The sequence below is a fragment of the Pituophis catenifer genome, unplaced genomic scaffold (assembly GCF_029215685.1).
Source record: "Pituophis catenifer annectens isolate HBS135680 unplaced genomic scaffold, rPitCat1.0.hap2 SCAF_3, whole genome shotgun sequence".
In the NCBI taxonomy this organism is placed as follows: Eukaryota; Metazoa; Chordata; class Lepidosauria; order Squamata; family Colubridae; genus Pituophis; species Pituophis catenifer.
In genome coordinates this window covers 115,181,661-115,198,579 of record NW_027256883.1, presented here as the reverse complement: position 1 = coordinate 115,198,579, position 16,919 = coordinate 115,181,661, and the positions used below count along the sequence as shown (strand labels likewise).

The following is a 16,919-nucleotide window of genomic DNA, read 5'->3' as shown; positions in this document are numbered from 1 at the left end:
AACTTTGAAATAATTAATAGCACCAGTGTGTGTCAGATAATAAAATTTCTTCCCCTCTATGCAAACGTACAAAGTTGCATAGTGTTGAAGGCTTGGTACACACAGTTCTCAAAAGGTGGGGATGGGGTGGGGTTGGTGGAAGCATCAGACCACACTAATGAGGAAACAACGGAGGCTGACACGATTTCCTCTAGTTCAAGATGATGTATGAGAGATTATGAAGAAAACCACCTTCCACCTAAAAAGCTTTCCCAAATAGAAAAGGGGCAAAACTTCTAAACAGGACAGACAATTCATACTGAGTTGCAAGCAACTCAGCTGGTCAATACTGCAACTTCTAAATATTTGTCCCTAGAATGAGGTCTGACCATTTTTCTTGTTTTGCCAGGGGGAAAAAAAGAGCCTAAACTTTATTGGGATTCAGTACTTTCAGGCAAAAGACATACTCTTCATGGCAAAATCACCTCTGACTTGATATAAAGAGAACTGCAAAATCCTTTGGGCTTGTTTTGACCAGATAAAGTTACAACAGCTTCATATTTTGGAGGGAAACCTAGCAAGTAAAGTTCTTTCTGAATAAATTGCTTCCTCCCCAATGCAAACAGAAATGTTAAAATCTCTTTTTCATTTTTAAGAGAGAAGAAAAAAATATGTCCATTTTAATCCAGGGACAGGAACAATTTTGGCCAGAAGCAGTTTTTTCCCAATTAAAACTGAAGCACCTGACTTTATCCTTACAGGCCCAAATGCATGCCTGCTTTACAGGCCAAGCTTTAGCACCATGGAAAACTAATATACCACTCCTTCCTCATGACTCCTTAAAAGCATTTCTGAGAACTGCCTCAGAAACAAGATACACATATACATATTGCACACTAGAAAGGTTCTTAAAAGCTGGCAGCTGGCTACCAAAGCATCGAGTGGCTACTAGTTTAAGAATAAGCCCTTTCTCCTTCTTTGGGGAGAATGCCGATTCTGAAACCCACCTGCATTTCTCAGAATAGGTGGTTATCCTGGCCATTACTATTTAATACTTTGGTAGCCAAACAGTTTCCTTCATAGATCAACAACAATTTGCAGGAGGGCAGGAGATACAGGAATGGAAAAGGGAATGAAAAAAAAGAGCCTGTGTTTGTGCCCTCCCTTACTTCAGTTCTCAGTACAAAGTCCATCATACTGTAAATTAAAATTAAAATTTCTCAGAAAAAGAATGTAGAGTGTTTGAGCAAAGTAGCGTATAGAGTGTATGTCTTGATAACTTTCTGGTGCCCCAAGGCTGGTAATTAAATTGCTTTTAGTTCATATAAACTTGCATTCCCCCTCCCAACCCCCGAACTAGGAAAGAATGAACGACTGAACTGTGTGGGAGATGAGGTCAAGGTCCTGAAGAACATCATCTAGGAATTAAGGCACTCCTCAGCCAAAACTGTTTCACCAGTCATTGAGGGAATGCCCCCCCTGCCCTTGGCACACCCTTAGGGTTTTTCAATGGATGGAGTATTGAAACAGCCACTTGGCAAGGTCTTCTTGATGTCCTCTAGATTGTTAATGTCTTTCAAAATGGTGTTGATGTCCCTGTTGTATTCATTGATGGCACTAGCTTGCTTTTCAGCTGCTTTCTCTAGTTCAGATACTTTCCGGTCTAGATCGCTATCCTTCATCTGATTTTTTGCAGCATTTAAAGTATCTTCAATGGTGCTAAGCTGACTCTGGTCCACAGGTTCTACTCGTGCTACAGAGATAGAAAAGTAAAAAGTTAGGAAGCCCCCTCAATCTCTTACAAAAAGTTATTTCTGATTACCAGATTGGAGAGAAAGATTGAATCTCTAATAGCAGTATAACATTGAATGGCCTTTTGCTAAGCTTGTTGTTATTGTGTGTTTATAAGATCACAATAAGATCACCCTATCTTGCTAAGCTACACTAGAAGGGAACATTTTCTTTAACTTTGCATTCCAATTGTGAAATTCTCAGCTGGGGAAAAAAATATCTGTGAATCAAAATACAGTGATATTTGTACTGGGCCACAAACTCACCCAATTCAAAGTCTTTTTTAAATGCCTCCTCAGAAATTCAAATTTTATAGAATTCATACTGTGAATATTTATATTATCAACTGATATTTATTTAATTTGTGCTATAGTATCTCTTTTTTCTACTTATATGTGTATGTACTTTTTTCTTCTTACATGAACTTATGCAGTTTCTTGCTCACTACCAACATTTCACCATTAAGGTTTCTCTCTCATTTTTTTTCTTTTAACAATCCTGTAATCCCTTGCATTGGGGTGGAGTTGGGTTGACTGAGTGTTTACTGGCTGATGCCCTTCCTGACACCTATGCGGAGTTCGCAGCAGATAATAGCTCACTGTGCCCAGAGAAAGAAATATCTATTGCTACTTAGGATTGAACTCAGCCTCCTGATTGTGAGGAGACACCTCCACCTCTAGGCCACCATGCCACTCCCTAAAGTTTCTCTCTCATATTATACTTTAATTTTGCAGAACAGCCATCAGTCCAACCTGAACCACATAAGATCACAGCCATTTGCAGGATACCGGAAGCTATGCAGCAAAATATACTACTGCATTACCTTCTCTGTATTACCTTGAGATACTTGGGAGGAATTTGTCTACCCAACCCTACATTTTATTGCTCTGACCTTTTAGATTCTATTGTAGGATGTTTGAAATTTTGGAGAAATAGTCAGTTATGTTTAGGATTTTAAAAACTTAAAAGAGTTCTAGAAAGCTTGTGATACTCAAATAAAACTTATTTTTCTCTCTAGAAAAGCAGATCAAAATATTGAATATGATAAACCAAATATATGGTCCTGAGTTTCACAAAACTAGATTGCTAGATTGTTGTATGAAGAGATGCTGTGTAAACAAAAACAAAAACAAATGAAAGTTCTCCTCGGCTCATAAAATAAGTTTTGTGTTTTCTGGATTCTGGCCAGGGAAATCTCTGCTAAATGATGAGATTGAAAGGGGAAAAAAGAGGTGTATCAACATATGAGTAAGAGGACATCCACAGGTAATGTTCAATTTACATGCCAATGCAGAAAGACAAAAAATAAACACAGATATTTAAAAAAGCTCAATACATGAATGATTCAGCAATGGCCATCAAAAATGCTTCTGTATTTCATCTAAGAAATTAATATGCTGGCATCAAGTATAGCGTCAATTTTATGGACATTACTATAGATCTACTACTCACATCATTTTTTATTTTTTTCATTAGCCTACATAGCCTCCTTCCGCAATGATATATGAATATATGAAGGCTGTTACTTATATTTTAATTAATCAGAAATTTGTATTGCAAATGACATACTGTCTACTTGATAGTTGTGGAGTTGCCTGCTTTTATATCTTCATTTAAATCACTACACCCAGTGGCAGATTAAGGCTCACTGGTGCCCTAAGCACTGACAAATCTTGGTGCCCCCCTCCTTTCAATGAAGAACCAATCTTCATAGGGTTTTTTTTTCTTTCTCAACTTTGTGGTGCCCCCTTTGGGCCTGGTGCCCTAAGCATGTGCTTAGTCTGCTTAATGGTTAATACACCACTGACTTACACCCCATTCTAGATTTGTATATTTTAATATTTAGAATAAGTCCACAAGATGTTTAGATCAACTTTCCCAGCTGCTTTCATGATTAACATAGCCATGGATACATACCAATGTTATTGGTTGAAAGTGTAGAGGTAATCAGTCATGTGGAGAAGTACTTATTATCCATCTTTCACAAACAATATATCCTCCAAATGTTTAGACTATAATTTCAAACACCAATTGCCAAATAGCCTTGCTAGCTAAGATTCATTAGGTTGATGATCAAAACACCTTGAAGAATAGCTTGACTCATTTAGGGCAGAATTTTCTAGTAAATCATCAGCTGAAAGGAAATATATATATATATATAGAAATATACCTAATTTTTCAAGAAGGTCGTTAATCATGTTCAGCAAATTGTTCACAGAGCTCTTTGCCTTCTTTGCATTATCTTCTGCTTCCTGAGCTGCTTGTGTAGCCTGTAAAATTAAATGTAAAGTATTCATCTTATCCAATGACTCATGAGTTACGTAGAATGATGCCATGTCCTACCACCCAAATTTAAGAGATTGAATCGGGATGTCCACGTTTACAAATGCCATGTTAAAATCACTAACTAATGATCACACTAATATCAATTTTCTCTCATTGATGCTTGATCTCATGTCATTTCCATAGGATGGCAAATGCCATCAGGAACAAGGTAGTCAAAGGAGGAATATTATGGGATTTCAGTGGTAAGAAGAGTTTTGCAATCTTATGACAAGGAACATATGTACTTTTACCTAGTTAAAAAGATCGAGAATAGCACATTATGATCTCTATAATGGATGAGAATCTTAAACAACCAAATGGTTGTTTTTTAACATAGTTACTTACCATTCCTGCCATCATCATATCTTGATCAGCAGTTTGTTGTTTCTTGTTTAACTCTTTCTCTGCTTCTGTCAATTGCTTTAGCATGTCATCAACTTCTTTGTCCAACTCAGTAACAGTCTTAAAGGTGTTGTCAGCAATCTCCTTTGTGGCACTAGCATTCTAGGATTGGCAGAAATCAAAGTCTTGAAGATACTGAGCATATTCCAAGATTAGAAAATTAGACACCAAAAGCCAAGCAACATAGAGGACTGTTTACTTATTTCAACAGAGACCCATGTGCATTTGCACTTAACGGTTCCTTAATTTAACAGTCTCATCAATGCCACAAGAACATTTATTAAAGACCTCAAGCTTTTTAGTCCAGGCAATCCAAAATTGTCAGTGCTATGACATTTGATCACAACAGTCCTCTTGTCCCATTTGTCTTGGTAGTCCTTGTCATAATTTTCTTTAACCAAAGAGGAAATCATCATGTCAGAGCATCTTGGAGTAATCTTTGCCTTACACATAGTGACTTGACCTACGGGCTACTGAAATTCTCTTAATTGCTCAACTGATATGGCTGGGCTACATATGTTCTCTTCCCATCTCCAGGAAGAGCTAGGCAACAGTCTTGCTAACAGGCTTTACATTCTCCAAGAGAACTATAGAGGCCTGGATTCATAGACAATGCAATTCTGCCAAGGATTGGGGGAAGATACTGCTTTTTGAATAACTCAGAACTCTGCTACTAAATACAGTGTGTGTATGTATATATGTGTGTGTGTGTGTGTGTGTGTGTCTATATATGTATGTATGTATGTATGTGTGTGTGTATATATATATATATATATATATATATATATATATATATATATATACACATACATACATACATACATACATACATACATACATACACACACAGTATTTTTCACACTATAAGACACACCTGACTGTAAGACGCACCTAGGTTTAGAGGAGGAAAACAAAGGAAAAAAATGAATATGGAACGCCTTCTTACTGTGAATATGGAACGCCAAATATGGAGCAGCAGTGTAGTGAGGACAGGAGGCGGAGCCTGAGAGGACCACAGAGAGGTTTCCTCTGATGTGCCAGCTCTGCCTATTGACTCCTGCATTCCGGAGGGGTTCAGCACAGTAAAAGGACCCTGCCACCACAACCCGGCTGCAATATTCGCTCCATAAGACGCACAGACATTTCCACCCACTTTTTTGGGGGGGGGGTGTCTTATGGAGCAAAAAATATAGTGTGTGTGTGGATAGATAGATAGATAGATAGATAGATAGATAGATAGATAGATAGATAGATAGATAGATGAGAGAGAGAGAGAGAGAGAGAGAGAGAGAGAGAGAGAGAGAGAGAGAGAGAGAGAGAGAGAGATATTCCCATGACTTACATTATTTACAGACGTAGCAATTCTCTCGGCATCGTCGGCTTTGTTTTTCGCTTCTCTGGCATCAGCAGCCGCATTGCCTAGTGTCAGTTCTGCTTGGCGGGTCTTACTGTTTGCATCCATAATGGTCTGGGTAATGGCAGGAATTTTCCTAAGAGCTTCCTCAGCAGCGGTCTTGTTATCATTCACACGCTTATCAAAGTCTGAAACCAAGGGAAAAGCAAAATGCAGCTACAGCAGATCATACAACAATCTGTTCAGTCCAACTTTTCAGTTCAATGGCAGTCAAATTAAACCCAATGGCAGTTTGCAAAAGCAAAGATGAAAATCACAGTATTCTTTATGATTAGTTCCAGAATGTCATAATCATCCCTATTTGTTACTATTCAATACTTTATTTCAATACTGAAATAAAGGTAATGTTTTTCCTTTTTCCGTTGTTTCCAACTCTAGTGGGTGGTACTTATCTCTGTTTCTTAGCCAAGGGAGCCAATGTTGTCCGAAGAAACTTCCATGGTCATGTGGCCATCATGACTTTATGCCGAGGTGCACAGAATTCTGTTACCTTCCCACTGAAGTGGTACCTATTTATCTACTTGCATTTTCATGCTTTTGAACTGCTAGGTGGGCAGGAGCTGGGGCAAGTAATGGGAGTTCATCCCATCATGCGGTACTTGGATTTCAAACCCGGTCTGTCAGCTTTCCAGCTGACAAGCTCAGCATCTTGAAATATTATTTAGCTATCATTGGCTGATATACTCTCTCTGCAGTATATTCTATAAGGACCCCCCCACCTATATAAATCTTAATTTATATATAGCTATAAATTCTGAAGGAATTAGCTAGCTTGTATCTGAAATGCATGATGGAAAGTTGCATCGAATAACTGTAACATCCAACATTATATTATCTGTACTTGCCTTGCACATAGTTATGCCCTACAAATGCTTTAGAACACAATTCCCATCAGCCCAACCAATGATCTGAGATGATGAGAACTGTGACCCAAAATTTTGGAAGAATGAAGACATGGAAGGCTGCTTTATTCTTACTGACAGTGACTATTCACAGTTTCAAACAGAAGGTGTCTTTCTTATTACTATTTGGAGATGGTGGGAATTGAACATGGGAATATCTCCATGCAAAATACATGCTCCACCACTGAGATGCAATTCCTGGAAAACAACGTGGTTGCTTATTCCTCCTTTAAAAAAAAATCTAGGAACACAGTGCGAAGCAAGGAAATGAATTTTTCAGTGTTGCAGGCATTGCCCTTATTTCCAAGAACAAGTATGGGCTGCACATGAGTTGCCAAGGCATTTTTATAAAAAATTTTTTGGTTATTTTGAAACATTCTAAGATACTTTTTTGTCTTGCCCAGTTTTTTCTTGTCTGTTATTGTGCATTTTGCTATTTTGTGTGTATAGAAGTACTTTATCTATTATAGATTTTTGTGTCTGGTATGTAGATCTTTCAGAATTAACTTTTTTTAAAAAAAATGGAAGTAAATATGGTTTGGCATTAGGACTCAGGCCCTACTTCTGCCTTGTATTCAAGACCTTGATTAAGAATTTGTTTCTGTGTCTCACTGTTCCTTTTATAAAATAGCATAGCAAACAAATAATGATTTTTTTTAAATTAAAAAAGTAGTCTTAGGATCTGGAGATTGACATTTGGCTTGGAGAGAAATTATTTTCCTTTTAGCCCATTGGTTTGTTTTTCTGGAAAGTCCATGTTTTATAATTGGCTGCACTCACTATGGCATGTGTTTTGCAAGAGTATCACAAAGCTAGCAATATCCTCCAAGTAAAAAGTCTTAAAGGATGTAGGAACCTCTGCCCTTGTCTGTTTGCTGATTTCAATTACTAGTTCCTAGCCTTACTTCCCAAGACTCCTGTCCATTCCCAGGAAATTGAATTCTGCCTTTCTCACAAAATGAAACACAACTATCCTTTCAACAGAACACATTTCTACCGTAGAAGTAGAGATGGTAAGAACCAAAATAATAGACTTAGCAAGACAACACCTTGCTTCCTGGCAGGACATCCTGCCATTCTGTCACATGGCTCCTCTGGCAGTCAGGCTGCTTACCTTTCAAATTGTTCAGGATCTCATTGGCCTCCCGGAGTGTATTGCTTCCCTTCTTGGCAGCTTCTTCAGCCAAAGCTTTGGCAGCATCTGCTCGAGCCAAAAGCTGATCAGCAGTCTAAGCAAATACACAGCAAGTTATCATATGCTCCCTTCTGACATATCTGGTCAAATTCTAATGCTCAAATAGTGCAAGCACGAGAAAGTAGTCTGTTCAAAAATGCAAGGTTATTTTCTAGATTTATTTCTATTCTATATGCACCCCATACTATCAAAATGAGGCAGGATAAAAATTTGCAAATCTAATTTACTGAGATCCCACTTTCTTCATTAACTTAATTTTACCTGTAGAGGTAAGTCTAAAAAATAAAATGTTATGATCCTTTATATATATAAAAAAGACTTAGACTTGGATAAAAAGGGAGGGTTTTTTTTTGTCAAGCAAGTATAACTAGGTGCAAGAAAGGATAAGGTCTCTAAACCAGCCAGAGCTCTAGCCAATTATTCTCATATGAAAAATATGTGGAATCACATGGTATCATTCCAGTAGTTATAAAATGAAAATAAAACTGTATTTAAAAACAAGTGATGTGTACCACACAATGCAATCTTTATGTTGACAGACTCTATATCTTAAAGAAAATGATCAAAGAGCATAATGAATAATCATTACAGTTCTGCAATATGTGGTAATTATGAGAAGAAATACATAGATAACACAGCATGTATTCTTGACATATCAGGGACAAGAATTTATGCTAGTTATAACTGACCTGCTGCTCTGTCTTGCCTTTCTCCAAAAGATTCTGAACTTCCAATTCTTTCTCTCTCATATCTTCTCTCAGATCTTCATAATTCTTTAGTTTGTCTTTAATGAGCAGTTCTAACTCCTGGGCTTCTTCCTTGATGTTCTTCGCCTCATTCTGCATATGGAAAAAAGGAAGGAAGAAAAACTGCTTCAGTGGATTTAAGAAACCTAAACTGGTATATCATCCTGCACATTTAAGAGACTGTTCTTATAAAACTATCAGCTGATGAACTGGATCAAACATACCCCTTAAAGAGTTTTCAGATCTGATGCAGATCACATTGGGCTCTCTGTAGCAACATCTTTGATTAATGGAATGCTGAAGAAGTTGTCTTCAGGAATACTCAAGAATCATAATCTTTTTCCACAATTGTTTTTTGAAATGTTGCACAAAATAAATGGACTGGCCACTTGCCACTATGCTCAGTGTAGGCCTTCTCCTTCAAATCCTTTATTTCCCTAATGTATTAAAATGAAAGGGAGGGTTTTGTAATGTTTTAATAAGGCCTCAAGATATGCCTTGGGTGCTGGTGTAAGCATGAGTAACTAAAACGTAGCAGATGGTTTCCACTATTTCTGAACAACCAAAAAACTAAAGAAATAAGGAGGCTTTTTTCTCTGCAAGGAAAAATCATGGGTTGCCAAGATATTTCATCAGTGTCTTTCCAATCTATGTATTTGTTTGTTGGTCATAGGAGGTCATAGGAATAGAGACCTCAAAAAAAAAAAAAAAAAAAAAAAAAGGCCAAATCATGGATGAACCTGATTAGTAATTGGAAAGAAGATCTTTAGGAAATGCTGGGTGGTAAATTAGATTGGGAAGTAAAAAAGCATTCTATTATCAAGTCCTTAGCAGATGACCACGGAAGCTAGATTCACACAGTGAATTTTAAATCAGATTTAATGCCAAGAAAAAGGGGTTGGCTTACACTGTCTTGGAAACTAGGTAAGTATACTACAGCCCTCTTTTAGTTAGTACATTAAGACAGAGTAACTCTGAGCCATCTAATCCTTCTTTTCACAGAGTTCCTAATAGACAGATGCCTTGTTTAAGAGTTAAATCTGAAAAAAAGTCCTTCTGGTCCTCATTTATTCTGTTTTGAACACTTTTCCCTTTCCCAGACCCAAGAATGCTGATACATTCAGAAGAAAATGAAAAGTGACATATGCATTTTCAAGAAAAGGACATGGATGTGTCTGCATAATCATTACGAGGCTGGATACATTTGAGAACAACTTTACCTACTTGCCAAACTGTATCCATGTTAGATAGCTTTAAAATATTCTATATATTTTGATCTAAACTTGGGGTTATTCTGTCTTTCACATGATTTGTTTTTAAAAGCATTTCATAAATAATTCCTCAGCCGAAGTTAAACTTCAAGTATTGTCATCTACGATACGCCAGTACAGTTTTCAAGATTTGCTAACCATAATGTCTAAGTGCCTTCAGCAAGGAGCTTATCTCAAAATACCTCTAGCCCTGCAGTGTCTATGGATGGCAGAGTGGTGAGATTTGCGTAGATCTGTAGAGCTTTTTCCCCAGCTTCTTTTGCTTCTGCTGAGACCTTATTTGCCTGTTTTTCTAGGTCTCGGGCAATATTCTTTGCTTGGTTATACCTAAGAAACAAAAGTATTCCGTTAGTGCTCTGTGTGGTTTATTGGTCTAAGGCTAGAATGAGAAAAGTCTTTATAGCCAATGATCATTCTTGGCTATTTTGGGGGATGTTGAGATTTGCAACACGAGTAGGACCATGTGTCACACGAAAGCATGAAGACTCCTCAATTTTGATTTAAGAATATTTTTTTCTTTGTCTTGGTATTCAATTTTTGTCAAGAGAAACTGTAATGCAAATGGAAAGAGGCATTCGATGGCAGGACACAAATGTTTTGCCACAAGAAAACCTTCATTAAAGCCCTTCTATCATCTGTTAGAAGAGAGAAAGAAAAACTTTCCTTCATTTCAGTTGACCTCTGGAGGCAATATGAGACCAAATTGAACCATGAGAACAAAAACGTGGCATGTTCTGTGATATCTTTACAGGTAGTTCTCAACGTACAACCGTTAGTTTAGTGACTGTTACAACGGTACTGAAAAAAAGTGATTTATGACCATTTTTTTTACACCTACGACCATTACATGGTCACATGATCAAAATTCGGGTGCATGGCAATAGCTGTGTATTTATGATAGTTGGGCTGCTCCAGGGTCATGTAATCATCATTTGTGACCTTCACAGCCAGCTTCTGACAAGCAAAGTCAATGAGGGAAGCTGGACTCGCTTAACAACTACATGATTCACTTAACATTTGTAGTGATTCACTTAACAATTGTGGCAATAAAAAAAGATTGTAAAATGGAGCACAAATCACTTAACAACTGCGTTGCTAAACAATGGGAATTCTGGGCTCAACTGTGGTCATAAGCTGAGGACTACCTGTACTATAAAAAACCCAAGGCAATACAATTGTTAATGTGCTGGATTTAAATGAACAAAGAACAGACTCAAATCTGCCTTCTGCTTTGGAAGTTTATTGGTTGACATCAAGCCAATCCTTTTTAGCCTAATGTACTTCAGAGAGCTCTGAATGAAATAGGAGGAAGTAGTATTATGTATGTTGGTTTGAATTCTGAGAAGAAAGGTGGGCTTCAAACATAATAAGTAAGTAAGTAAGTACCTGTAGGACAATTCCCAACAATCAAGCCAAATTTCATTTTGTAGCTTTCTGTATTGTTAAAACTGGAAGTTAGTATTAATTTGCTTGAATCATCTAGTCCAGGGGCATTAAACCCGTGGCCCAAATGTGTCATGTGCTGGCCACGCCCACCCCGTTTAACGAAGGGGGGAACAGTAGTGATATGCCATGTGACGACGACGTGATGATGCAAATTTGACACCCCTGATCTAGTCCTTAATCTTCCAGCTTCCAAATTCAGTCAGCATTCCCAAGTTTATTGGAGCTGACAGCTACCAGCTTTTCTACAAAAGCTATAACAAACCATTTGCCTTCAGGTTTATGCTTCACAGACCTACATCTCTGGGAAATACATCTAAACTTAATATTTCTCAACCTTAGCAGCTTTTAGGTATGTGGACTTCAATTCCACATATTATAGAGTAGTATGAGAGCAATGTTATTTCCTAGAAACCTGTATTTGAGCAACATATTTCTTAGAAACATATAAGAACGATGCATTTCCTAGAAAGATATTCATATTCTTACCCTTAAGACTTCCAACGCAAGCCAAAACAGCCCCCCCCCAAAAGGGGGGGAGGACAATTTGGAGATATTAAAATGTGGCCATTTTAATTTCGTAATTTAATTTCAGCAGCCTGATCTCAAGATACTGAGAGCTATACACAGCCTTTAACTACTCAATACCCATGAGAAATGCTTTGAATCCATCCTGGATCTTGTTTATTTGGTCCAAAAAAAAAATTATTTAAAAAAAAAATAGCTCATTTTCTCCATACAGCTTGCAAGGAGATCCTGCCAGATCCTGTGCTGTCTTGGAATGAGTTTCATATGCAGTGTGTAGCGCTGCTATTACAAGGTATTTACCAAGAAGCTGTTCAGGCTGGGCAAAACATCTTTGGATGATGTCATTGGTGGGATTCTAAAGCCTAAAGCTAAACACGTGTATTCTAAATCTTGGCTTTAATCTCAGATACACAATGGTTTGAGCAGCATTGTTTCAAGTGGGTTGATTGTTCTGAGGTGATTCTTCTCCTCATTCCTTTTTTTTTCCTGATTGAGTCAGTATAGCAGCAGGATCAGTAACACCCCTACTGTTATTTGTTTACACTGAATTGAATAATATGGGGCAGGTAAGTTGAGAGAAAAACAGCAGGTCAGGCCAGTCAGAAGAAAACTGCTTATAGCCATAGATTTGTCAGCTTGCCTAGTAAATTACTGCTATTTTTTAAAAAGCATTTCCTATCGGAAGCTAGGATTCATGTGTGTTCCTTGCATAAAATGGGGTGGGTGGGGTGGGTGTTGTTTTTATTTATTTATTTGTACGCAGATAGCGTTGTCTGAAAAAAAAGAAGATAAAAGAAGATGGGGTTCAGTAGGTTATTCCAAATAGAAGGTCTGGGTTGGTTTGTTGAATTTTGGGGAAGATTTGCTCTGTATATGCTCTTGAGCCTGCTAATATTAGTAAATATTAATAATATTAATATTAGTAAATATTAATATTTTCCTTTCAGAGAAAAGACTTTGGTATAGTTTCAAATATGGATTTCTACATATATTGGTTTCAGAGCAAGGAGTCTCATTGTTTCCCGTGACTGGAATCCTGGAAATACTTCAAAGTTTTGTCTCTGTCAGAAGACAGCCAACTCTGAACAATTTAATGGAATGTATCCAGTGCAGCTGTTTAATAGCAAGCTCGAACATATTTCTTGCTTGATATACATTGTTAGTGGTCATCTTTCTGCAGGTTGAAAGCCATCTAAGAAGGAAATCATGGGTTGTGAGTAATGCTGATTGGTCACAATTTGTGGGAAATCTGAACAATTATTTATTTTACAAAAATTCACCTGCTTATCATTTATCCTGACCATTCTTGACTACAACATCGTGCTCAGACAGGGGAAACCATGTTTTAAGAGTCACAAGACTGCTGTCATAGAGAGCAATGCTTGTGATCAGATGGTCCCACTGGGGATTGCTGTTGTTATTGTAGTTGTTGCCTTCCATCTTGTTACTAGTATAAGCAAGAAATAGTCAGTATATGAGATCTGTTTGCATGGAGCAGCTTACAAAGGATTTCAGAAACTTTTTCTCCAACCGAATCCTCCCCACTTCAGCCTACTCTTTTTCTTCTTTCTTTTCCTGTCCATTAATAATCTACTCCCCCCCCCGCCCTTCTTTATTGTTGCTTGCCACCTTATGTTTATTTGATAATTTATTATATTGGTTGGTCATCATTGAAATGGGACACTGAAAAAGATATTTAAAGGGTGGCTGATTCTTTAAGCACTAGCTTGGGAAATCTACAGACCAAATGTTCTGTCATACAAATGCTTTTACTGTATAGTTACAATTCAAAATTAAATGATGGATAAAAAGGGTGTGCCTGTTTCTATTTAGTATATTTGGTCAAGATATAGTTATCTTGCTATAATGTTTCATTTCAATAAGAGAACCTCAGCAGCAAACATATAATAAAGAGGGAAAAATAAAGTTCTTGTCCTGTAAAATACAATTAAAGTGCATTTCAATACTCCTGTATTGAATAGGGATATTCATAGATATCCCTCTTTGAATTCTTCAGACTGAGACAGGGATTAAGAATAAAAAGAAAAACAGCTTCTCTTCACAATTCTTTAAACCACGAGGAGTATTCTAACTCTGAAAAGCAATTCGGATATTTAAAACAAAACAACCATAAGCATTAGATGTTTCCTTGTTAGACTTACTTTCTATTTAGATCACTGATGTCATTAGTTGTTTCATTCTCTCCTGCTAGTGTGTCCAAGAGTAGCTTATATGCTTGTGATGACATATCATTTGCTTCCTTAGCTATTTTCTCAATATTATCTGCTTCTGCTTTATGCCTGGGCCAAAAAAATGGAAAACATGATTTGAAATATGCTACTATTTGTATTTTGCTCTCCACGCATCATCATCATGCATGGCTTCTAATTCATCATTCTTCAACTGCATGGCTTGAATTGTGCTTCTGTTGATAACTAACTCAATCCAAGTTGAACAAGAACCTGTTTGTGTGGAAAATGCACCATCATGGAAATTTTGAGAGTGGGCTGATTTCTGGCCTAGCATCGTGTCCTGGAGAGCAAGCAGCGGTGCAGTCTTTATTCCAGGCTATCCCAGGTCCATGCTTCCATCGCCTCTGATTTCCACCTTTGACCTATCTCTGCAGATGCCTGCCTTCCCATCTGCTGGAAAGGATTACCACAAAGATTCTGTTCTAAATCTTGTGGCAGATTACTTCATCCCCATTGTTCAACAGTATTGCTCAAACAGGAAATGAGTGACGCATAGTAGTGGAGGGGGGGAGAAGGAGGGGCATGCCATGACAATAGATTGGAACTCAATTCGCTAGAACATGTCAGTGTCCTCAAACCAGAAGATGGAGAAAAAGGCCTGTCTGATGCTGTAGTCAGTTTGAGCAATTGAGTCGCAGAATACCATAATCACACTAGAGACATAGTGTAAACTAGAAGGAGGATTTTTCAATCTCTCAGAGTCCTTTCTTATAAAATGTCTTCTATTCAAAATCAAAATGAATCTATTAAGAATTAGAATTATGTTAAAATATAAAATACGAGTGTGGCCCACATTTTCCATGAATGGGGAAATCATGGGCTTCCTTCATTTTAAATAAAAACAATTGGACAGCCCATTCTTTCCAAGCTAATGCCTGTCACATATAAACTTTAAAGAGAAAAGCTGCATACAGTTTATGTTTTCTTCCAAATAATGCAGTATATATAATGCATGTATGTGTATTTATACAGTAGATAAGATGTAACCTTTGGTTAAAGTATACTTAAATAAGCAATTCAAAAAAGAGTAATAGTGTATAACTGCCCCATTATGGGTTTCTTTCAATCAGTTCTTTTCAGAGCAGAAAAGAGAAGAGAATGTTTTTTTAAAGGAATGAGATTTGGGGATAGAAAGAATGTGGAAACAGACAACACTTCCTCCACAGGATTGAGGAGGAGATCTTAAACTGAAGATGATGTAGAGAAGTTACCATTTAATGCATGATGGACTTGGAGAAAAGATTAAACAAAGAGGGGAGATGGTAGCCTTGGGTTCCTCAACAATCTGCCAAATAGAGGCATGGTTAAGATTATCCAGGGGAATAAAGATAAAGGGGGCATCTCTCACCGTGCAGCCAACTGCCGAGCTTCTTCTGCCAGGATAGTCATGTTATTGGGGTCACTGGTTGATTCTGGTGGAGTGATAGACTGAAAGAGGAATCATAATACTTTCAAAAGCCATCTCTTGCATTTTACAATACTATAAGCAGATAACAGTTGCTTGCATCAGAGATAAGAAACAGAGGTGTTGCTAAATCTAGCAATCTTGTATTCTTCCTTTATTTTCTCTGGAACCTGCAGGGCTGAAGTTTGCAGTGCCCTTATTTCCTGCATCCTTCCACCACATGCAGGACATTAATCCTAGATTAATGACCACACGTTTAAAATGGAAAAAATCAACACAGCAATCAATAACTCTTAAATTAATCAGACTGATGAAAATCAAGTTATCCTTTGTCTGCGTCCTTCCCTTCTAGATATCAGTTTGTAAATTAATGATGAAATATAAGATTCCATATTATTTTTCTTCATAACCCCATTTACAAAGCAACAGTAAAAGAAACTGAATCAGTCACTGGTAATTCATGAAGCTGTTTCAAAAACGCAAAAATTTGGAAAAGCAAGGAGAAGGCAATGTTTCTCTGGCTATTCAATGTATTTGTTAAAAATAAATAAAACATGCTTGATCTTAAACAGTTTCACATGATATACTGATAGAAAAAAATGTGCAGGGGAAGAAAAGCACATCTTCATGAAGTACAGCCATGTTTATTTGTATGAGAGTGCAAATGATTTCACGAAGGTTTCCATATGAATATCAATCTTGGTATCTGCAATCTTGCAGAGAGAATGTTTTATATTCAGCCAAAGGGCGATGCAGAGGGGGTGGGGGTGGGGGCATTGCTTGATGGCGATGATTTAATTCCAATCTCTGAAGAGATACAGAAAGGAGAAATTAGGTTCTTCCTCTCAGGGCTTCTACATGAAGTATTGAGATGGTCTCCTTGCATTGTTCAACTGCTTTGGTTTAACTGAAGCATCTTTTCCACAGAAGACTATTAAAGCCAGTCCAGCAGGTGCTTCCAAATGATGTGGTAGCATCACTCTGGTACCTAAATGAGGGGGCCCATGTTTCGTCAAGCCACCCTGAAGGAATGTTTGGTCAAAGGCTTGATCAAGGCCAAGAGACCCTTCAAGATTTTGCACATGCCCACCCCAGCAGTGCTTGAAAATGTTCTGCAGTACGGCCATTTTTTGATCTGCACTGGGAACCATCAAATTCTTTACATTGGACAATCTTGTGTAGTGTCTCTTACTTAGCAAAAATATACTGCATCTTTATTTTGCACCTTTAGTTCATTTGAGAATCTCATTATAAGTCCACCTTACA

The 16,919-nt window shown here is 37.5% G+C and overlaps 1 protein-coding gene across 1 annotated transcript in view; it reads right to left on the bottom strand.

Annotated features, from left to right (window-relative positions):
* Nucleotides 1-580: 580 nt before the first annotated feature.
* The window catches only part of LAMC1 (laminin subunit gamma 1), a 130,368-nt gene continuing 114,029 nt past the window's right edge, over nt 581-16,919 (bottom strand). The window contains exons 20-28 of the mRNA XM_070940950.1: nt 15,597-15,676; nt 14,159-14,296; nt 10,208-10,352; nt 8,698-8,847; nt 7,928-8,042; nt 5,840-6,039; nt 4,441-4,599; nt 3,941-4,040; nt 581-1,732 (exon numbers count right to left, since the gene is read on the bottom strand). Coding sequence (XP_070797051.1) covers nt 1,476-1,732; nt 3,941-4,040; nt 4,441-4,599; nt 5,840-6,039; nt 7,928-8,042; nt 8,698-8,847; nt 10,208-10,352; nt 14,159-14,296; nt 15,597-15,676 — 1,344 coding nt within the window. The 3' untranslated portion in view covers nt 581-1,475. The remainder of the gene's footprint in view (nt 1,733-3,940; nt 4,041-4,440; nt 4,600-5,839; nt 6,040-7,927; nt 8,043-8,697; nt 8,848-10,207; nt 10,353-14,158; nt 14,297-15,596; nt 15,677-16,919) is intronic.